Genomic DNA, 22,845 nt, shown 5'->3' with positions numbered 1-22,845 from the left:
CGCACGGAAATGCCAGTCGGGGAAGATGATGGTGAGCGATAGTTCGTCAGCTATTGGGGTGTGGTGGTCTTCGAAATGAAAGATTCTTTTAATTTTGCATATGTACGTACAAGTGTCGAGATGAAAGTTGGGAAAGGCTAAAGCCCGAGATCACTTGCGGCCCTTCGATACTTTTAGTTCGTTTGAAGGGTAGATTTTCTTTTTATAGCAAAGTGCAAGCCTCATGTAGACGAGGTGTCGCGAGCGAGGTGTTTTGGTTGACAGAGGGAGCGTGCATAGGGTTGGCAGAGGGACGTCAAATCCAAGTTTAACGGTCGTCCTCTATTGGCTAAGTGACAGCTAACTTTTAGGCACCAAAAAACTACCATATCCCATATTACAATGTAAGAGCAATTAAGAGTTAAATTCTAATTTAGACTATACGGGGGTAAAACCATAAAACTCATCTTATACATCAAAACGGCATACTCCTTCCATTTTAAAATATAAGATGTTGGTTTAATTTGGTATGAACGTCTCCAAGCTATACTACTGCCTCATTTCGGTTATAAGATGTACTTCCTCTATTTCAAATTGTAGGTTGTTTTGGCTCTATTTCAAATCGTAGGTCGTTTTAATTTTTCTAAGTTCATAACTATTATTATATATCTAGACATATATTATATCCAGGTGCATAGAAAAACTATGCATCTAAAAAGTCAAAACGACCTACCATTTAGGACGGAGGGAGTAGATTATTTTTGTTTTTTTCCTCGAACACGCAGGCGAGCTGCGTATCAAATATATTAAGAAGAAAGAAGGGCCAAGCACCCGGTCACCAGTACACAGTTTTTTTAAAAAAAAGGAGAAAAACCTGAAGAAAAAACCCTCACTCACACACTACACTTTAATACCCTTTTACAAGACAAAGAAAAACTTGACAAAGAAAAACCCATTCCACCTAACCATTAGCTAGCAGGGCGAACACTTTAATAGCAGACAGAAGTCCATTTAGGTTAGGTTGAAGCCCATCAAAAACACAGCAATTTCGATGATTCCAGAGCAACCAGGCCACTAAGATTATAATTGAATTTAGCCCCTGTTTAACTTGACCATTCACCATGCTGCTCACCTTGTGCCACCAATCCTCAAAGGAGAGATCCTCAATCTGTGGAACAAGCACTTGCAGACCAAGTCTTTGCAAAACTGCAAACCAAATCTGGCGCGCAAAAACACAATACAGTAACGGATGATCGATTGTCTCCTCCTCTTGATCACACAAAGAGCACCGCTCAGGATGCGGCAATCCTATCTTAGCAAGCTGTCCAGCACTTGTTACGAGCAACAAGCCACATAAGAATTTGCATTTATTGGGGGGCTAGGTCTTCCATATCCTTTCCCAAGGTTTGAATTGGATGGCTCCAATAAACATCGTCTCATATGTTGACTTCGCTGAATATTTTCTGGATGATGAGAATTGCTATATGTGAGAATCTTCCACTTCAGGCTGTAGTACTATTTCTGATACTAGATCCCATAGGCCAAGGTACTCAACCAGGACATTCAGGGTGAGAGCTCCTCTTATGTCAGTAACCCATCAGTTAGGGCCTCCTAGACTCTTATTTTCTTTGCTCGATTAGAGATTGAACCAAAGAGGTGTGGTACAAGCTTATCGAGGCTCTGCCCATGGATCTATCTGTCAGTCCAAAATAGAGTGGTCCTGCCGTTGCCAACTTCCGAGATGATGGCCACAAAGAAGAATGATTTGATCGAGCAATGTACTTGGATGGGGAGGAAGCCAGAGCTATCTCATTCTGAGGGCCCAATCAAGTTGCTGCAGCTGAGATATGCCAAGACCCCCTAGTTCAGGTGGACGAGTAACTTTGGGCCAAGCTACCAAGCAATGTCCTCCTTTAGCATCCTTTCTTCCCTTCCATAGGAAACCTCTCCTGATCTTGTCAATGGATTTAAGAGCCCAAGCTGGGAGGTCCATAGCCATGGACAAATGTATTAGCATGGAAGTAAGCACAAATTGAACAAGAACTTTCCTCCTGCCCTTGTTAGCAAATTAGCCTTCTAGCCAGGAAGTTGGTCTGCTATTTTATCTATTATTGGTTGGATTTGAGCCTTGGTCAATTTGTGTAAAGAGAGAGGAAACCCAAGATATTTGCAAGGAAAATCAAGCAGCTGGCACGGGAGATGCAACTGAATTGTGTCCCTGTCTTCTGGTTTACACTGAATAGGCAATACACTGCTCTTCTGAATGTTGGTTCTTAAACCAGAAGAGTTCCTAAAGAGCTCTAGCATGTCCAGAGTGATATCAATGTCAGTAGCTGAAGGCCTTAGGAATAATACCACATCGTCTGCATAGAGTGACATTCGGTGATGCAAAGCCCTTCGAGCAAGTGGTTGAAGTAGATCCTCCTCTGAAGCCTTTTTCACCATGTAATATAACACATCCATGACTAGAATAATAACATTGGCGATAATGGATCCCCTTGCCTCAATCCACGCTGATATGTGATTTTCTCTTCAGGAATGCCATTTAGTATCACCTGTGTGGATGAAAAAGTGAGCAGGCCACTGATGATATCACACCAGATCTGTCCAAAGCCCAAATTTCTCAATACTTCCAACAGAAAGGGCCATGAGACTGAGTCAAATGCCTTTGTTATATCAAGCTTCAGAGAATCCGAGCTTGCTTCAGTTGGTGAAGGTAACGAGCCATTTGCTGCACTAGCATAAAGTTGTCCTATATAAACCGCCCATTTATGAAAGCACTCTGGCTGGAAGAGACCATCTGATCAAGACAGCCTGCCAAGCGGTTGGCTAATATTTTTGTAATGAGCTTGGCAAAGGAGTGAACCAAACTAATTGGTCTGTACTCTTTGATGTGTATGGCATCATCCTTCTTAGGTATGAGAGTGATGTAGGCTGAATTCAATAGATCAAAGTTTCCAAATTTTCTGCTCCAAATGGTTGAGACAGCTGACATCACATCAGTTTTAATTATTATAGGCAAGCATGCCTTACAGAAATTGCTAGTAAAGCTGCCTGGCCATGGGGCCTTGTCAGAAGGTAGTGAACAAATCGTCTTCCAAACTTCTTCCTCAGAAAGAGGAGCCTCCAGCCCAGATAGATCATGGTGTGGGATGGCAGCTCTTCCAGGTTGACAGTAACCTCTCGATCATGAGCTTCACCCAATAGCCTGCTGTAGAAGGAAAAAAATATTTTCCTCCTTTTCCTCATGACTGGTGAGTACATGCCCATCCTCAGAGGTGAGTTTGCAGATGAAGTTCTTTCGTTTGCGGTGCCTGGCATGTGAATGGAACAAAGCTGTGTTGGCATCTCCCTCGAGAGCCAGCTTATACGAGATCGACTTCTAGCAATTGTGCACTGCAGCGATGAGAGGGCTAAGGAATGCTTCTTAAGCCATCGATGCAACCACTTTTCCTGATTAGATAGAATTCGAGCATCTTGTGCTATTTCCAATTGATGAAGGACTTCCTTGGCCAATCCAAGTTGAGAGTTAACATGGCCGATCTTCCTATGGCTCCAGCTTTGAAGGCCTTTGACCGTAGCTCTGAACTTTGTAGCCAGGGTAGCAAAGGGACATGTAGACGCTGGAACAGATGCCCAAGCTAGCTCTACTGTCTCCTGAAAGCCCTCCAATTTGGTCCAAAAACCCTCAAAATGGAACCTAGCCTTCCCCGGCTTGATAGCATTGAGACTGAGTAAAAGTGGGCAATGGTTAGATCCATCCATGGTGGCACTTTGTAGCAAGTTGTTAGGAAAAAGCTGATCCCAATCTATAGAACATAAAACTCTGTCCAGCCTCACCAGCTTGGGTGAATCTTGCTGATTTGACCATGTAAATTTGGGGCCATGCAGATGCACATCATTTAACCCAAGGTCATTGATTAGTCGGTGAAACCTGCCCATCATTGCCCGATTCAGATTGTCATTGTTCTTGTCCTCAGCCTTCACAATAAGATTAAAATCTCCCAATACTATCCATGGTCCCTAGCATGCCGCTCTCACATGCCTCAGCTCTTGTAGAAATAACAACTTGTTATCGTCTCCTTGAGGCCTATACACGCATGTGAGCCACCAGGTTGGCCCGATAGTTGGTCTGAACTAAACTGAGATACAATAATTGTTCACTCGGCGGACACGCCGCAGGCCCAAGGCAATGCTTCCAAGCAACCAGAATCCCTCCATTGGCCCCAACCGAAGGTAGCTCCGCAAAGTGAGAGAAATCCGAACCAAGAGTGGATAGTATTGTTCCTTGAGAGATCCCAACCATCTTTGTTTTCTGGATACATGCTACATGGATCTTTGAAGCACTAACCGAGGTATGTACTGAGTCCTGTCGGGCCCTAGAGTTAAGGCCACGCACATTCCAGCATAGGATGTTGGACGCATTCATGATAACACACAAAAAAGACAACCAACAGATCACACATGAAAAAGGAATTAGGCCCTCAGCTCCTGTTCCAGCACCTCCTCATCAGGGACAGTCCAGCCGAACAAAGCTGCAAGGGCTTGGGCATGCGAACTGAGAAGTGATGAGGACCAAGTAAACATCTTATTATTCATCAAGCGCCTCCTGGCGGATACATTCAGTTTCGCCTACAATGTCCGTTGACGCTCATGATTGACATACATTTACTCCTGTTTATCTTCAATAATGACATGAATTTAATACCTAAACTATCGATTACACCTAATAAACTGGTCATTTTCACATATGCAACGTATTTTGGAGAATGTTGTGTTTTTGCAAGAAATTGGGACTAAAAGCATATTTTTGGATAAAGCATTGAATGAGCATCGAATCAAACGAAGATGAAGGTCAACAGGCTCAGGAAGGGGCTAGGCCGATCGGCCTAGAGGAGCCCAAGCCGATCCTGCTAGCACTCTCTGGCGCCCCCTGGTGCCCATCTTTGGCAAGCAACCCTCCAACATTGCTTAGGGGCTAAGTTTATGAAGATATAGCAAGGATCACCTCGAGATCAAAGAGGAATCGGAGAAGATCAAGTGGAGATTTGGAAAGTTATTGAAGATCAGTCTCATCCGGAAGCTACCGACGTGCCAAGCCCACATGCAAGTGAAAAGAAGATTCCAGATCACCTAAGGAGACTTGGAGATGAAGCAGGACACGAGAGGGCAAAAGGAAGGCTTAGGTCGATCGGCCTGGATCCTCCCAAGCCGATCGGCCTGGGGTTTCCTTCGCCCCCCTCACCTTCCAATTTTTACCACGCGCCCTCTGGACTATAAATACCTCGCAAAACTACCAAGCCCGCAAATTGGAGACGACGTACTCGATGTGAAGCAGTAGACAAGCAGAAGGAGCTTGAGGGACACCATTTTGGAGAGCTAAGGGCCGTGCAATTGTTAGGTGTTAGCGTAGGCAAGCCTCTGCCGGCGTGATCACCCTGTGAGGAAGACCACGCTGGAGTTTTGGAGCTAGGAGTCATCAAGATTAAGGTAGGACCCCGATGGTGATCTTGTGATGTACAATCATTCATGGTGAAGTAATAGATCTGTTCGTGTTCTTAGCGATCCAAGTATCTTTTTCTATGGTTTTATGCTCTATTGGGTTTGCTTGCTTTTCGATCTATTAATCGATGATAAATTGCTTAAGATGTTCTTGTGGTCGTGGTGACCGGATTTGCATACCTGATCTACCAATGAATATAACATGTTCTTTTGATCGTGTCTTTAATCTACCTATGCTAATAGAGGGGATCGTGACGGGGTCTTTCTTACGTAAGATAGGGGGTTTCAGGAGGCAAATTGGAGGTGTAGATTTAAAGATACTTTTTACTAAGATCATATATGTGTTGCTTTGCTATCTATGCTTAAAATTACAACATAGGCATAGTCTAGGTTGCTCTAAATTGGTTACCTCTACTATATATGTTATCTGTCTGTGCATGTTTAGTAGATTACATCTGAATCACTCATCAACACCAAGTCCATACTAACAATACTAGTTAAAATAGATCTTGTGCTATAAGTTCCACGTATTGATAAACCTTAGGGGAGTACTCTGAGGGAAAAGCTACAACTGATCCGTACGCTTGTGGTTCACAATTTGGCATGCTAACAGCCGTTGACAATGTCCAGCGCCCGCATCACATTCTTTTTGTTTCTGGTGGAGGAAGCATCACCAGTCGCCTCAGGCTCGATTCCGGCTATGCGCTGACTACGGCGTGGAGGTGCAGCCGGCGTGCACGCCCGCTGGCGGATCCTGTTGGTGTGTGGTGTGGGGAGAATTCTGGACGTCTTCTTGGAAAGCTTTGCCATGAAACTTGACCTCTTGCTAGGTGGAGAGCTCCTTGTGGGAGACACAGCTGTGGCAATCTCACCATCTTCCTGCAATCTCAAGTCAGCGTCTTGGGGCTTTTGACGTCGCCGCAAGTATGATCTTGGGTAGCTTGGCACTAGCGGACGATCTTGGGTAGCTTGGCACCAGCGGTGAGGGGATGACGGGAAGACTCCGGATCTTGGGCGCAGCAGCCGTCTTTGGCGATGGAAGAACAACAGTGGGAAAAGATCACATTGCCTCCATCGTTGGCGTGCAGACACTGGTTTTAGTCAAGATCTCGTCCGCACCCAGGGGAGGCTGAGTGATTATGTCACTTTCGACTCGGAGAGCATTCCCATCATGGGCCTCCAAAGGCGCCGGCCAAACTCCTACTTCATCTTCAATCAGCCCATGGGAGCCCATGCCAACAGACAGTATCTTCACATGGTCCGCGGGAACCAAATCCCCCATCTCCAGGGAGATCTTGTGCACGCCAGGGCTTGCTGCCTGGGCCTACGTGCCCTCAAAATTTGCTGCTTCAATGGGCAGGCCTGTTGACGGCCGCTTCGTGGACTGTGACCGTTAGCCGTTGCCCTCGAGGTCCCATTGGGAGTTGAGGCGGCCGCCACCGCATGAATGTCTGCGGAAGGAACCAATGAGACGCACAGGGGAGGAACCGAGGAGGTAGCGGAATCATCTAGTTGCTCCACGTGTCCCTCAATCACAAGCTGTGACCCCAACCGCGCATACACCGAAATTCAAGGGGCACCCGCCTGCGCCGGAGGAGCTTCTGGCGAGCCCAACCGCGCCGCCGCCGTCGACGACGCCACTCGTCATCACCGGAGGCGGAGCAGGAGGATCCGCTGGGCCTGACGTAGGATCGACCGAGGCCGAGATTGTAACTGGATAAACCAGTGTACGTTTCTAAGGGCGCGGGCTTCCAGTCTCCATTGGTGGCTCCACGATCTGCAGCTCCATCTCTGGCAGAATCATGGTCAGGTTCGAGCACCAGGTCATCACTGTGAACACGTCCCGCCAATCAGCCGTGTTCGGATGAAGGCCCCCAATCCAGCAGTGATCACTGAGGAGTAACTCCGCCGTTGTCAATCCCCATGCATGAGCTGGAATGCCACGAATGTCCACCTCAACTACCGACGGCAAGGTCGCCACCGTTGAATGTAAGAAGCGCGTCCATCGCATAACATGAAGCCTGAGGGGTTGGGGCAATGATCGGCCGACCACCATTGTACACCCTCTCTAGCAGCTCCTCACTCGGCAAGATCAAGAGAAATCTCTCGAGCCCAAAACGCTGAAAGGTCATTGAATTTACCTGGATCTAAAACTGGCTAGCGATGCTGGCGAGGATGGAATCAGAGTTGCCGCTAAGCATGGAGACGACCAGTGCGCGATGAAGTCCATCTTCCCTTTGCGAGATGGCAGTCGAACGATCAAGGATTCGCCAGGGCTTCCGGGAGTAGACCTCACCGCCGGCCGGAGGCTCATCGCCGCTTGAGACCGTAGGGGTAGGAGTGTCCTCGTGCAGGTCGGGAGCGTCGGGTTGACTAGCGGCTGCACCTCTCCCAGCTCCGGCGCCAGCCTTCCTTCGCATCCCGCACCTGCGCTTCCACCCCTGTGCCCCCCCTCTTAGGGCGTCAGGTTGGGGAGCCGTGCACACCGGAGGGACCGGTTCGCCGGCCGGGACAGGTTTCGGCTGCCAGACCAAACGATGGGGCCGGGGTTCACCGAAGTGACGATCAGAAGATTGCCGACAGTCGTAGGCTCGATACCCCAAGGCACGGCAGCGGAAGCAGCGCGTCCTTGACGGGCAGCTTACCGCACGATGGCTAGGAGAGAAGTAGTTGAAACATCTTCCCCAGAGGTTCGCAGGGACTAGTCGACGAGGATGATGTGCTTGACGCCGATGCTCTTGTCGCTCCCGACGGCTCTCTCCACATGCGACCACCCATTAGCGTCAGGCACCCGCGCCACCGACATACTCTTGCGCTTGTCCTCCCGTAGGATAATACGAGGCGCCGCCTGCGGAGCGCCGTTCTCGGCTGCAGCCGAGGCTCCCTGATGTTGCACCTGATGTGCAACATCAGAAGAGCAGGACCTCCATGAACGACGGGGAGATGTCGCCGCCAGTCTTCCTAGTAGGAGGGGAATCGTCAATCCACCTCTGAGCCTTGGAACGTCCCTCTGTGACGCAAGGGACCGGGGTAAAGGAGGAAACTCCCGGCACCAGGGGAGAGCAGGCGGCCAGGCGGCAGGTGGAGGCCACGTCCTTGGGGTTGGCTGCCGGGCTCGGGGTGGACGCCGGCGTGGGGCTGGTGGTGGGGAGGGCGCCGGGAGGGGGAAGGGGAGGGGAGAGTCGAGAGCCATCTCTCATTATTTTTGTTTTATTTTTAAGTTAATTTTTTTAATTTGGAATAAGTCTAAGAAGTTTTTAGGGAAAATTGAATCTGTACCATCAAAAGATCCGCACTTCAGAAAAATACCACTGGTTTAGATATTTATCATTGAAAGATTGCTCTGTTATTGCGTTCTACCATTCTCGTTACCTCTACGTTAACTTCCGATAAAAAGAAAACTAAGCACTCGCCTTGTCGCTAGCTCCTACGAGCGCTTGGCCTTCTCCCTCGAGACCCAGACCTCCCTCGCCGCCGGCCGCTGGCCGCCGCCTCGTTTTCAGAAACCCTCGCCCTTCGCCGCTCATCTCCTACCTGGCCTACACGGGCCCCGTCTGCTGCGTCTGCGTGGCCGCGGCGCCGCGTGCTGGGCGAGTGCTGGACACCACGCCGTACTCCGCAACCCGCCGTCCCTAAATCTAGGTAGAAAATCTGCAGCAACACCAACACGGTTGCAAATGCAATGTGACATATAAGGGCAAAATTACCACAAAATGGGAGCCGTTTGTCACATGAATTTCATATATATATACATAATTGGGACGAAGAGTCCTACCTAAATTATATTACCACGTATGCCGGCAAGCCGGCGATGGTATAACATTTGCGCGGTTACAGTGGCTTCAAGAGCCAGGATGGAAGTAGAAGGGGACGGGTAGATACAACACCAGAGTACAACAGAGGAACGGGAGGAACACAACTCGCAGACAATTCAAAGACAAAACATGTCACAACCGAAAGACAACCATTGATCACCGATTTGCGCCTCCACCGAACAACGTACTTGCCGGTTACACTATGACCGTTGCACCTTGCCCCACCCCTCGTAGCTACGCCGTCCCGCTGCTGCCCTCCATCTGAGTGACCGCGCAGCAGGAAGGGGACTTAGAGCGGCGAAAGGACGCGCAAGCCAAAGCTTACCGGAAAACGACGACCTCCCTTGGAGCTGACGGCGCCACCTCCAGCACATCCGAGCTCCACGTACCACCATTCAACGCCGCTCGAGGGGAGGAATCCTTGAGGGGGAATGGCAGATGCGGTGGATACACCACCCGGCATTTGATTTTCTGACACCATCAACAAGGAGAGCATTGACGAAATAGAGGCCCCAGGAGAGGACGCTCACCGAATCACGCCGGCGGCAAACAGCCAATGACAGCCTCGCCAACGAACAGTAAGGAGGAGGAAGGCATAAGAACACCAAGCAGAACAAACCAGCTTTGTGGCATGGCGGACGACAGTAGTTCGGGATGGGCGATCTCGTCATCACCTCCAAGGAGGACCACGACGCCTGAGGGCGTCGTCGGTGATGGCACCAGCCAAAGCTGGGCTAGGATTTCTCCTGACTGAACCATCCCAACCGGCGTCGCTCCAACCAGCGCAAGCGCGGCCATACCAACATGTGGGTGGGAACGCCTCAAAACAACACCTCCATGGAGGAAACGGCACCTGTAGGGGTCGCTGTTGTCGGCAACGGCATAACGCCGGGCTAGGATTTCCCCCGGCGAGTTCTCGACCCGTCGGCGCAGCGCAGGCACCGAGAATGACGGGGAGCCTTCGCCGCCCTTGAAGAGAAGCTGGGGAGCACGGCTTGAAAGAGCGGCAGGACGCCGACCCCTCGCGTCGTCAGGCACCTCGAGAGCGGCGCGGAGGCCGTGGGGGCTCTTGGCCAAGCGCTGGTTGCACAGCCACGTCTCCACCGGCCGGGCGGGCTCGTGCCCCGCCGCAGCCAGTCGAGCTCGACCCCGCCGCCGTCGGCCTTGAGAGCTCGAGCCCTGCCACCGCCGGCCCGGGGCACGAGCACGACCAGCCCCATGCCGAAACCAAGCACCGTGGATGCACCGAGTCCGGGTGCCGTGCTCGGGCATGGCTGCTCTCGCACCCGAACGGGGAACAGGAGACCCACCACCGCCGGCACTCACGTCTCCGTCCCGTCGCCAGCACCCCAGATCCGATAGAGTAGGGACCGGATCTGGCCCAGGAGACCCCGGATCCGCTACCTTGGCCGGCCGCCATTGCCATGGGCGCTACTGGAGCTCCAAGCCCGACACAGTGAGAAAGAGAACATGGGGGAAGGGGGGAGGAGATGTGGTGCGAGGGGACCGGCTTCGGCGCCGTCGCGGGCTGCCGCCGCCGCTCGACAGGCTGCAGCGGCGGCGGCCGGAGGGGGCCGCTGGCGGAGGCTTCTGTGGGGCGGTGGAGTCGCCCCTCCCGTCGCCCAGAGAGGCAACGCGGAGGGGTCCTTCTTTCATGTTATCGTCAGCTAGGAAAACACAAGGCTAGACAGAGAGTGAGATTTTGGAACACCGGGAGGTGATATGTTACCGGACGCGACCGGCGCAGCGGCCGAATTCTTCCAGGAGATACTCGTCGTCCATCCACTCTCCACCGCTACTGACCTCGACCCGCTTCTTGACCCCTCCGTCGCCGTCTCGCGCTCGCCTTCTACTCCTTCGGGTCCGTGCCGCGGAACCTCCGCCTGCGATCACGGGCGCTTCCTCGAGCGCTCCGCGGAGACGGAGGACACAGGGATTAGCCCCTCGTCGCAACCTCGCCATGCTCCGGCGGCCGGGGCTCCGCGGCTCCGCGTCCGCGCGGTCTCAAGCCCCGCGACGAGGTGAGTGCGTCAGTTTTCCTTTTTCTTTCAACGGCGGAGAAGCAAGGGGTTGTTTGAAGCTTTTGATATCAGAAGTATTAAATATAAATTAATTATAAAATTAATTGTATAAATAAAGATTAAATAAATTAATTATAAAATTAATTGTATAAATGAAGATTAATTCGTAAGACGAATCTAACTAAATATTCAGGGATTAAATTTTAGTCCCCATAACCCAAGAAGAATAATGGAGCAACTTTTTACCGAGATATAATTTCCCAAGTTTTTACAGAAAGCAAATTTATGCAAAAAGAAGAAAACCCGTATATATAATATCAACTATATGTATTAATAATACATTTTATGGCCGATTTAACAAATCTGATTTGATGTTAGAACACGGTCAAAGTTAGAAACTGCTTCAGTTAGGATAAAATTATACTTTTGGGACGGGAAACTATAATATTTGTACAATAAAAACAGAGTGTGAATTTAATGATATTATAGAATATAAATTTACACCATAGGCTAAAATTGTTGATCAAGCTTACGAATTTTGAATCTTAAAATATGTGAGCAGGGAAAATGAAACGGAGGGCAGCAGGAAGTTCGATTTCCGTTGGTTGCTTTCACATTGGAAGCCAGCGCCGCCGCCCCACGCCCCACCGTCTCGTTCGCCGCCGAGCCCGAGCAGCGGCGGACTCCCTCCCGTCCCATGGGTTGCGTAGGAACCACCCCTGCCACCAAGGATGCCGGGCCGGTCCGCCGGTGACAGTAGCGGTAAGAGCCAAAGATCCCGATCCCAAAGTTCTTCGCTTTGCCGGGCGATATGTGCGGTCAGAATTGGGGATTTCCTTGGGGAATTTGGGGTTCTTGGGTCTCGGCATTTCTGGGCGTCGTGCGAACTAGCGATCCTGGGAGGGTTTGGGCGGTGCAGTGTCATGTGTTTGTTGAAATGCCTGTGGACTGCACGAAATGCCTGTGTGGACTTGCAGTATCCAGTACAAGTGTACAACAGTACTTCCCGTAAGCCGTAATGCATCAGGAATCAGAATGCCATTTTGTGGTAACCTGTTCCGTACTTTCGTGGTTGTGTTTGATTTGGGCATTGCCACCAAAATAGGAACCGAGCTACCCGAGAAATGACCGGGACTCTACATGTTTCGGACTTGTTTGATGTCCGAGTCTGACATGGTGTCTGCATGCATAATTTATATGGATGCTGCCTGATATGGTTCATGTTTTTTTCTGGCCCTGACCTATCCTCACTGTGGTTTGTCCTTGCAGACGACTTATCTGGATGACAGATGCAGAGTTCACAAGTACACGATTGATCTCTGCTATAGTGTACCTGCAGCGCTCCTTGGCTGGACTTCAGTGCAAGGAAGTAATTTGTCTGAGTCAACACGTGATGTGGATCTTGTGATCACTGTTTGTGGTGATGGCACTCTTCTACGAGCTAACCACTTGGATAGTTCAGTTCCTATGTTTAGCTGTAGTTAAGCAAGAGCAACACATGCTTGTCGTCTGGTACAGCCAAGAGGGTGCTGTGTAGTATGCTTACAGTTTGCATGTCACGGGAGTTCAGTTCAGCATGGGGACACACTTGATGCTCTCAGATGCTCCAACTTTAAAAGTTGTTTTGCCGGAACATTTGCTAAAGAAGGCATCTGAATAGTGAGATAATAATATTTTTTTATGGTGCTTATTATTGATTTAGTATGATGTTTGAGGTGAGCTGAGTTATTGAGTACCTAACTGGTATTAGTACATCTGCATATAATGACTGGTAGTTAGCTACTCAGATGAAGAATTAATGAGAAATTTATAATCTTCCTTTGGAAATAGAAGTAAAAGAAGGGTCAGAGCTCAGAACACAAGGAACTTCCAGTGTTGTATCAATATCATCATCTTAATATTCCCATTGAATCTAAAGGAGAGACTTCTAAAATACTTCTAACTTACCACTTACTAGGATTAGACATCAATATACTACATTATTGCTACTTGATATTTATGTTGCAGTGTTGATACTTGGTATAGTTATACTGGCCTATCCCTACTAGGTCTTACATGTACACCTAGTTTATGATGCACATCCACTACATCTGACTCACCAATGGTCTCAGGCTACCATCTGTATCTATGGCTGATGATTCATTAGTGTCATTGCACGAAGCTTCTGCTGTCAGGCTCTGGCTCTCACTTAGGTTTTGCCAGAAGTTCCGGCGTACACCACTTGAGCTCAGGCTACTTGCTGCAAGGCTGAGGTCTGACAGCAAGGGCTGAAGAGGGGTGTGGCCCTCAAGCAGGCTAACAACTTTCGACATCTTTGGTCTGAGTGTAGGTGCTGCAGTTGTGCATAGCAGGGCAACATTCAACATCAGGAGTGCCTCTTCTGTTGAGTAATTGGATCCTAGATCTGAATCTACCAATTCTAGAAGAGCTCCTCTCTCATGTAGAACACAAGCCTGAAACACATTTAAGAGATGCGATTAGCATACAGCTCAAGGTATGTACATCTGAATAAAATGAAAAATGGTAGGGTTTGGCATGCTGATATAATCCAATTTCCATTGGTTTTGCAGAAAACAAGGTACTGTTTCCTCATTTTGTCACTCCAGGGTTAAAATTGTAACATCGAAAGTTGTGTGGGATGGTAAGAATATCCTTTTATTTAGGATCAAACAGAATTTTAATGGGGTTGGCCAGGAGAAGTTTGATTAGTAAGATAAAAAGGATAGGATGCAGGAATCAGGATTGAGATGATATTTAAATGTGCCCCCATATTAAATATCCTTGTGTTAAATGAAAACTGATATGTCCCAACACTATGGGCAATTGATGTTTGTAGTGCAAATGATTGTCTGAGGCCCATAATTGCTTTGCATGGTCCAAATGGCTCTTTATGAATGAAGATTCAGGAGTTACCCAATCTAGAAGATAAACAAAGTCTTCCTTTGGCCTGTAGTTTGTGTTACTTTTTCCACTGACAACTTCCAAGGCAACAACACCAAAACTGTATACATCAGCTTTATCTGTTAAATAACCACGCATAGCATACTCAGGAGCCATGTATCCGCTGCATGAATACAGAATGATCAAGTCAGCTGTAACTGTAAGTGGTGCAGTCCAATAGATTTACAAGTGCACAGAAAATTGATGTTCAAATAAGAACTGATTAGTATCATTAATAAGTACCTTAATTCAAGGAAACTGTCAATATGCTGTTAGTTGCATCTTTTATTTATTTATGTTTATATGCAGCAAAGATACCCCTCATATACATGTAGTTTTCTTACTCTTAGCTGATGACTTTATATTTCTCTGTGTTTTTCCAGTGTTTTGGTTAGGTTAAATGTCTTCAGTGTTTAAAAGGTTTTCAGTATTCTTCGTTAGATAAAATGTTGCAATGTTCATCATTACCATTGCTTCTAATTGCCTTCCCTTCTAGAGCTTCTAATCTGTAGCATTATAGGTCAATTGGATGCGTGGATCTGATTCATGCTTCAAGAGAAACAAGGGCATAGAAGAAAAACACTTACATTGTTCCAGCTACTTTTGTGCTTATGTGGGTGTGATCATCTTCATTAAGTTTTGCTAGCCCAAAATCTGAGATCTTAGCATTCAAATCTTTGTCAAGCAGTATGTTGCTGGCCTTGATATCTCGGTGCACAATCCTTATTGCGGACTCCTCATGCAGATATGCTAGACCTCTTGCTATCCCAAGGCAAATCTTGTGTCTTGTTGGCCAATCCAGTCTCAGTCTGTATTGTTCAACTGGACCACATAGGAATAGTCTGAGTTCTAACATGGAGCATAAGTTTAAACGGGGTAAATGAAGAAACATGGAGAGTATTGTTACCGAAAAGAGCTCGTGCAAGGCAATTGTTTTCCATATACTCGTAAACTAGTGAGAGCTGGTTTCCTTCTGTACAGCAACCGTAAAGTTTGACAAGGTTAGGATGCTGGAGTGCAGATATCATGCCTATCTCATTCACGAATTCCCGATTCCCTTGTTTAGACCTTGATGATAACTGCTTGACAGCAATGATGGTGCCATCAGATAATAAACCCTGTTGAGTCAGTGAAGGCAATGTTCCAGTGTAAGTTGTATTTTAGCAGTTCTAACGTCTGCATAATTTATGTGTGGGAAGAAATGCTGACTGACCTTGTAAACTGAACCAAAACCACCTTCACCAATCTTGTTAGCTGCATCGAAGTTCCTAGTTGCCGCTTTGATTTGACGCAAAGTGAAGGAGCCAATTTGCAGGTCAAGAGCTCTGAGTTCTATAGAAAGGGTTTATATGAGGTCATTAACATATATACTAACATAGATATGGATGTTTTATTGTTTCCACAGTTGTTGGGAATCACTCCCTCATTTTCTAGGTGTCTATCACAGACACACCCTAGTTTTCCTCAGGTGGACTCACACAAGCACAAGTAGTTTTCGGTGATGCTGGCCACACTGCCTTCATCGTTTTCTCACATATATATAGCTGGTACAGGGCTGCAACCTGCCCATGATATCCTCCTAATTAATGCAGTCAATGCCCACATGATCTGCATATTATTCTCTTTTAACTAGAAGCTGAAATTAGCTAGCACTAATAGCAATGAACCTAGACACTAGGTGAACCTGGACACACACAGGATTATTTCCAACAACAGTAATATGCAAAGCTTTAGTATCCTGACTTAATTGTTTTGTTGTCAAGGGAAATTGTATACTATGAGATTTCTGTTTATTTTGGATCAACGGTATTATCTTGGAATTCCTAGTGCAGCTTAGCGGTAGGTGTGCTCTAGCATGAGGAGTTTACCAAAAAAGTGAAAGATAGTTATTACCAGTTTTTTAATGAACATAAAATTTGAAATGAGTTGAATGAGAAACTAGCTATTGTACCTTTATGCATCAAACTCTTTCTTCGCTTCTTAATACAATAAATGCCAACAATCAGAGCAGTGAATATTGCTATAACAGGGATTCCAATCACTAAAGCAATGGATACCCTTGAACTCCTTTTGCTATCTCGAGTTTTGGGAGGTTCAACAGCCAACGGAATCTGGAAATCTGAACATGAACATAAACTAATAACAGCTTTCTTTTATAACTATAATCCGCACAACTAATAACACCACACATGATATTCAATAGTGTGTCCTTGCCCATAGTAAAGTGGAACAGAATATTCAAAATTGACAAACCAGGAGTCCAAAGAACACACTTGGAGTTACTGTTATTGCAGATATCAGTGGACCGTAAGAACCTCTATATGGAATGCCTGTTGTCCCCCTTCCTGCCCAATAGAACTGAATCTCTAGAGTATGATTTGTGACGTATGTTTGGAAAGTCTTGATAACTGGCTTTCCATCCGCACCAGAGGGCTGTTCAATATTGAAATTCTCGAGCACCATTCTTCCCTGAGGTTCAAAGCCTATTGTAGTATCACCGCTAACAAAAGGAAAATGTTATAATTAAAAGGAAACAGCTAAAATCTAGTTTACCTGTATGAACACGTTGAATCTTCTTTTGCCAAGGCTACAATATGTGCTGTCATTTGTGAAAACAATTTCAGCAAAGTGGAGATTAACCGTGTAGCTCCCGCTGAACATGCAAAGCCCATAATATGTGAGCGAAAGAGGAGAAAGACGGGCTTTGGTGTACAACTCTGAATTGGGCATGACCAATTTTGATATGCTTGTTGCAATGAAGTTGTCGTCAGTGATGTTGTCATCCATAAAGTTCCCAGTGCTGCTAAATGCCCAGTTTGACCCTGGGCTTACATACAGCAATGAAGCACCTTTTGGTGTTGTGTCCGCTTCGTATTTGGTTCCGTTAATAATTGCTTCTTTATCACCACAATTGATATGCAGTGAATATTGATCTGTGAGAATGTGTAGGTAAAGGTTCCATGCAGCTTCAGTTCTAAAACAAGAAGAAAACTAGCTACAGCCTGAGCTTTATGTACTTTAAAACCAGTGTACTCTGTGGGAAGTAGTCCCAGATTATACTAGTTACTCAGTTAGTGATTTTAATGGGTGTGCTTATTTCGAGTTTACCATTTTGATAATCCTATACAAGCAATAGCATGCAATTTGTAACTTATCCAAAGTTAATTAATCATCATCAACGCTACCATTGTCTGTCGTAATTATCAGCATCCATCTGAAATGCATGTAAAAAAACATTTTTTTTCTTTCTGTACATGAATGTGTTATACCAGTGCTTTAGACTAACTGTGAAGCAACACTGAGAATCAACTTACATTGTCCATTCGAAGCAACACATGGGAAATTCCTCTTTAAGCATGGCTGAACACTATTTCTGCATAGAAGGCAAAGGAACTAGAACATGTTATTATGTCTAGAGTTTAGATAGGTCACTGGTATGAAGTTTTTTTAATGTACTGATGCAACAGGCTAAAGAATCTTACAGACTGTCCATTTCAGGTGAATAGCTCTCCCCCAGATTGCTGCAATAGAAGGATCCACAGTAAAGGGTTATGCATTTTCATAAGGATTACGAAGGGCAAGAAATTTGGGTACCATGCTAAAGGTTTCTTACACACTTCCTTGAAGGCATTGATTAGGTCCTGAACTCCCCATTGTGAAGTTATTAAAAGATATGTCCCTGCATATGATCGGTTTACGTCATATGCTAATTGTATATTTTACTTCTAAGTTCAATCTTAACAGTTATAGTATTATTGCCATTCTTAGTTACATGTACATATGTATATCGAACGCTTTTTCTCTATGCAGCATTGCAGTCACCAGCTACACAAGAGTGGAGGTAGGAAGAAAACTCATCTGATTCAAAGCAATTTTCATTATCGCAAACATCGAAAAAATAAGAACATTTTTATAAGTTTTCTACAATCTTGTATAAAGATTGGTAATTGACATTTGGCAGGGTGCGGAGCTACAACATCCCCTTGGCCTGAAAAAGTTCAAGAACCCCCATGTGATAGGATCCTTGATTATCAAGGTACAATGCACATAAAAGATGCTTTTTATGGATCAAATTTCCCAACACCTTAGAAAGTTGAAATCCTACTTAACTTCTATGATATCTTTAAAACATCCTGGAAAAGAAAGATATGTGACAAATTTTCATGGATGTCTGTAGGTATCAGGCAGTCCTGGACCTATCTTCTTTAAAAGAGAGACAGGCTGCCTGAGAATGTGCCCAAATAGACAATAACTTACGTGATCTTGTTTCTTCTCAATAACCATCCAGGTATATTCCCAGAGAGTGAATTTCCCGTTAGATATCTGCAAGACAATTTTGGTAGAGATGCATTCAAAGCACAATGAAATGTTGATATCTTTATTTCAGTTTATGAAAGTGCCACAACTTACATGTAATCTACACCTCGCAAGTTAGCAAAAGAAGGTGGTATTTCTCCACTAAGTTTATTAAAGCTCAGATCCCTGCATAGATAATGTTGATAATAAAATATGCGAATAATTTAAACATTTAGCACTTTTGTATATTGTAACTTTGTTATTATGTGTTGTAGTCTTTACAAACATGCTTACAGATGCTTAAGAGTTGTCCACGAGCCAATGTAAGATGGGATGCTTCCACTGATGGAACATTTCCTAAGTACCCTGTATTTGAGAAAAAAAATTATCACATCAAAGCCGGCACATGATGACCTTGAAAACTCTGTAAACTACAAACTTACAATGTTCTCATGGATTTCATTACACTTAAATCGGGGAAAGCTGATCCACTACCTCTCAGATCACTAATCCTCCTGTTTGACAAAGTTACATAACCATGATTTAATGAAAACTAATCAAAACCTTCTTTTGGTGGGTTGTAAGGACATACACCCAGTAAATGAATATCATTATATATGTAAAATTATGAGAAAAATTCCAAACATTTTTGCTGACATACAGATCAGAAAGGTTTGTCAATTCAGATAGACTTGAGGGAATAGGCCCTTCCAACAAAGATCCTCCAATTTGCCTGCACCATGAGGAGTTACATTAAATAAATAAGATATTAACCTTTGGTATTTCTGTGGATAAGAAATGCGTTTCATAACAAATTTGCTGACTCACAATTTTTCAAGTCTTTTCAATTTGCCCCAAAAATCAGGCAGCCTTCCAGAAAAATTAGTGCTAGAAATCCTCCTGTTTCCAGTTTGAATAGTTAAACATTATCAACAGACTCTTCAAACCGAAAGAAAGCAGGAAAATTATAGATGAAGGTGTACCCTTACAAGTCTGTTAAATTACTGAACAATGAAAGAGCAGTTGGAAGGGGCCCAGTGAACTCATTGACTGATAATATTCTGAGTTTCAGGATGAGGACATAAGTCATGGAAACTACATTGACCAAACTCCAGCAATAATCATATATTGACGTTTTGTTTTATAATATAAATACACTCACAGCTTCTCCATTCGAATGAGACCTCCAATTTCAGGAGGGATTGGCCCATGGAATTCATTGCCTTCAATGCTCCTGCAGATTAATTCGCCGGCTATAATTCGGAGAGGTAACTCATAAACTAGTTAACTGAAATGGTTTCCGCCAGACTTGTTACTTACAGGTTAGTCAGGCTTGTGATCTTTGTGAGAACCATGGGAAATTGCCCTGACAATCTGTTTGCCATCAGTGACCTGCATGACTTTGGCGTCAACAGATCAACATCATGGTGTGTGATTCGATTCTACAAAATTCTGCTCTGTTGCCTTCATTTGTAGTAAATACGTTTTATGCTTATCATTGGAAAATCACATAGTGCATTTACAGCATTGCATTGGATGAACAAGAATTTCCGAGTGCAGAAAGACTGGAAATACTACATTGTTAATGTTGCCCGTAGTTAAATTTATTTTTCTTGTGTTGAATCTTGAACCTAAAAATATCTGCACTACTGGAAAAGTAGGCATAAGTGCACAAGTGATGACTAGTATTCACAAAGTTAGCTTTTGACATACGTAGGACAAAAGCCACCTAATCTATCACGGGTTAGGGAGAAAAATGTGCTTGGGAATGGTCTGATTTGTTGCTATCTTAGATGCTCTGCTTGCCGACACCTTAGGCCCTACACCATAGATGAGACAATGACTGTGGCTTCACAAATTGCAGGAAAATCACCATCCAGTGGCACGAATCTTTCCCTGAGGCTCCATTTAGTTGTACTACTAGTCAAGCAAACAGTGGGGACAAGAGGAAAGTGCAAGGCCACTCACAGTCCTTGTAACTTCTTCATCCGGGCCCACTGGTCAGGCACTCCACCATGGAACAAGTTCCTGCTTAGATCTCTGCAGCACGGAAACACAGGTCAGTCTTCTTCCTCTACGATATTACTACATGGATCATGAGTCTGACCACTTGTAGAGAACTCACAGCTGGAGAAGGTTGGGGAGGTCGGCGAAGTCAGGCGGGAGCTTAGCAGAGAAGTTCTGCTCCTTCAAGAATCTGCGTAGATTATCATGGTGTCAAACCTTCACGCAATTTTGTTGGCGTAAGGAATTAAAAAAAACGCAGTGACACCAGGATCATCGAAAGGTAAAAAAAAGGAACTGCGAAGAAGTGAAGCGTACATCTCGGTGACATGGCAGACGGTACCGTTGGAGAAGGAGCAGTCACAGTGCACCCTGGAGCCGCCGCCGTGGTCGCAGGGACCGGCGGCGAAGTCCCAGTGCGACACGCCGAGCGTGGCCGCGATCCGGCCGAGGACACGCACTGCAAAAGGAAGATTGCAAAGCACGCGGCTTCAGCAGCAGCAGATGAGGAGAACAGAGCATTTGAGTCGAATGGAGGAAGGAGGAGCAAAGGGATTTCTGGTTGCAGCAACATGCTGGGTATCAATTGGATGCTGGTTTGCAGCTCAGGCTCTGATCAGCGATCACATTCACATTTGGCGGATGGTCGGTGAATACACTGAATAGCCCTGAATTCCTGGGTAAGCTCGCAACTCCTATCGTGAGGTTCCATTTGCTATTTCAAAAAAGCTTTTCTCTGTTCTTTTTTTTTGGGGTGGGGGGGGGGGGGGGGGTGGGGGGGGGGGGGGCATGAGTGCATGACTGTTTCATGGAGATTCTTGGGCTGGTTTGGTGTTGCAGTAACTATAGGCAACTCAAGATGGACTCCAAAAAGGTTGAAGAACTTGGTCCATGCACAACAGCTGAAAAAAGAAAAGAGAAGAAAGGAAAGGACAATGCAGTACAGGCAGCGGCGTAGCCGCGTAGAGGCCGGAGCACGATGAGAGAACAGGACTCACCTTCAGCTGGCGCGAGCCTCGGAGCCGGAGGAGCGGCTGTGGGAGCCCCCACGCCATGGACGGCCTCAGCGAGCATCAAGCTGAGGAAGAACACCAAGCAGCTCCAGGCACCTGGACATGGCGGCCTCCACGCCATCCCTCCCTGCTCCCCCCTGTCTTCCAAGTGGATGGTCAAGGCGGCAGTGGAGGGAGACCGGAGAGCAGTGAGTGGCTTGCGTTTCTCTCTAGGCAAAGGAATGAAGAGAGTGACGAGATATATATCTATATAGGAGTATATATATCTCTGTATCTTTTCCTATCTCGTAAAATAAAGGCGTCTCAGAGGCTTTTGGAGCCGCGCACGGTATCATTGGCGGCTTGTACTGGGCGCTGCTGCTGCAACAGTACACTTGAACTGCTGGTCTGCTGCTGCCTGTCCGGACGCAGACGCAGCCAGCCGCCAGGAGGATCGGAACGCGTTGGTGGGAATCTCTCTGGTGCGGCCTTGGCATACGAGTATGGGACGCCATGGATGTCGCTGTCGACGTGGTTTGTACTCGTTGCATGCTCTCTTTAGGATGCATTGTGCTGCGCTGAATTTTTGTGCCTGACTGATGCTATCTTGTTTCCAAATTGATAAATTTCTCTGTAATGCTTAGCACTGTTACTCCATCTCCATTTCATTTTAGCTAGGCAAAGTTTGTTCGAATCAAACGGTTTAGGTTTAAACGCGCTGCCAAAGTTTGTCCTCCGGATTTTGAGGGTCGGCTTTTGTTGTTGATGTAAGAAATGGCTATATGGCTTGACTATCCGACGTACGGGCATTCTTATGATTAAAAAAATAACTTTAAAGTTGACAAAATTGAATCGTACCAAGAAACTGATTTCCAACTTAATTTAATAGTTTTTCATAGAAAGAAGCGGTGGGGTTTTGATGGTTGACCATACTGAACGATTCTTATAACGTAACAACGATCACATTTGATTCGGTGATTTTAGCGAGCCCTCCACGGAAAGCTGATTCCATTGAGATAGGTGTTATGGTACTCTACGATCTACATCAAGGAACTAATCTCGGTAACATCCAAATTCGAAAGCGCGATCGAGACGAAACAGAAAGAGCGACACAGCATCACGCTACACAGCATCACGTAATCACGTTGTCCAATCCATCATTCTCCTTTTATCAAAGAAGATTTATCCATGGCTAGATTTTTCCTTCACCCACACCTCTGCATCGTGTGCTCTTCTTTCCAGCCTGGCGGGCTGGTCTGGTCTCTCCCGGGTCCAAGTCAACCTGTTGACTAAAAA

The 22,845-nt window shown here is 46.1% G+C and overlaps 1 protein-coding gene and 1 long non-coding RNA gene across 6 annotated transcripts; one reads left to right on the top strand and one right to left on the bottom strand.

Moving 5' to 3' along the window:
• Positions 1 to 11,794: 11,794 nt before the first annotated feature.
• Positions 11,795 to 21,562, top strand: LOC117844827 (uncharacterized). Of its 2 annotated transcripts, XR_004637944.2 has the most exons (7): positions 11,795 to 12,079; positions 12,587 to 13,811; positions 13,888 to 18,098; positions 18,219 to 18,293; positions 18,435 to 19,980; positions 20,418 to 21,237; positions 21,398 to 21,562. It is a non-coding gene; the product is annotated as an uncharacterized lncRNA (long non-coding RNA). The 2 variants fall into 2 exon arrangements; XR_004637943.2 differs by having other exon boundaries at positions 13,888 to 18,293.
• LOC140222062 (probable LRR receptor-like serine/threonine-protein kinase At1g07650) lies at positions 13,172 to 21,691 on the bottom strand. 4 transcript variants are annotated; one of them, XM_072292198.1, is made up of 24 exons: positions 21,556 to 21,691; positions 20,876 to 21,017; positions 20,679 to 20,750; positions 20,522 to 20,593; positions 19,874 to 19,945; positions 19,716 to 19,787; positions 19,543 to 19,614; positions 19,382 to 19,453; positions 19,215 to 19,286; positions 18,997 to 19,068; positions 18,848 to 18,919; positions 18,668 to 18,739; positions 18,515 to 18,580; positions 17,871 to 17,936; positions 17,740 to 17,778; positions 17,572 to 17,630; positions 16,811 to 17,190; positions 16,531 to 16,726; positions 16,209 to 16,376; positions 15,471 to 15,589; positions 15,165 to 15,375; positions 14,845 to 15,079; positions 14,231 to 14,381; positions 13,172 to 13,770 (listed from the first exon to the last, which is right to left on the bottom strand). In XM_072292198.1, exons 1-24 carry the CDS (start codon positions 21,689 to 21,691, stop codon positions 13,402 to 13,404), a joined length of 3,057 nt encoding a protein of 1,018 aa, XP_072148299.1. In that variant the 3' UTR covers positions 13,172 to 13,401. The 4 variants fall into 4 exon arrangements, with proteins under 4 accessions (XP_072148299.1, XP_072148296.1, XP_072148297.1 ...); XM_072292197.1 differs by lacking the exon at positions 13,172 to 13,770 and adding an exon at positions 14,726 to 14,763 and having other exon boundaries at positions 14,242 to 14,381; XM_072292195.1 differs by lacking the exon at positions 16,209 to 16,376.
• Positions 21,692 to 22,845: the final 1,154 nt, after the last annotated feature.

The sequence above is a fragment of the Setaria viridis genome, chromosome 2, assembly GCF_005286985.2.
Source record: "Setaria viridis chromosome 2, Setaria_viridis_v4.0, whole genome shotgun sequence".
Classification (NCBI taxonomy): Eukaryota; Viridiplantae; Streptophyta; class Magnoliopsida; order Poales; family Poaceae; genus Setaria; species Setaria viridis.
Note: the sequence above shows the minus strand (reverse complement) of the source record. Positions and strands in the feature narration are given on the sequence as shown.

What these genes read in the sequence shown, in the direction of transcription:
- LOC140222062 (XM_072292198.1), bottom strand. Translation starts at nt 21,691, where the DNA reads ATGGCGTGGAGGCCGCCATGTCCAGGTGCCTGGAGCTGCTTGGTGTTC. An exon ending in ATGAAATCCATGAGAACATT is followed by an intron (nt 18,920 to 18,996) that starts GTAAGTTTGTAG and finishes TCTCAAATACAG; the next exon opens with GGTACTTAGGAAATGTTCCA. An exon ending in TTGAGAAGAAACAAGATCAC is followed by an intron (nt 17,937 to 18,514) that starts GTAAGTTATTGT and finishes GATCATATGCAG; the next exon opens with GGACATATCTTTTAATAACT.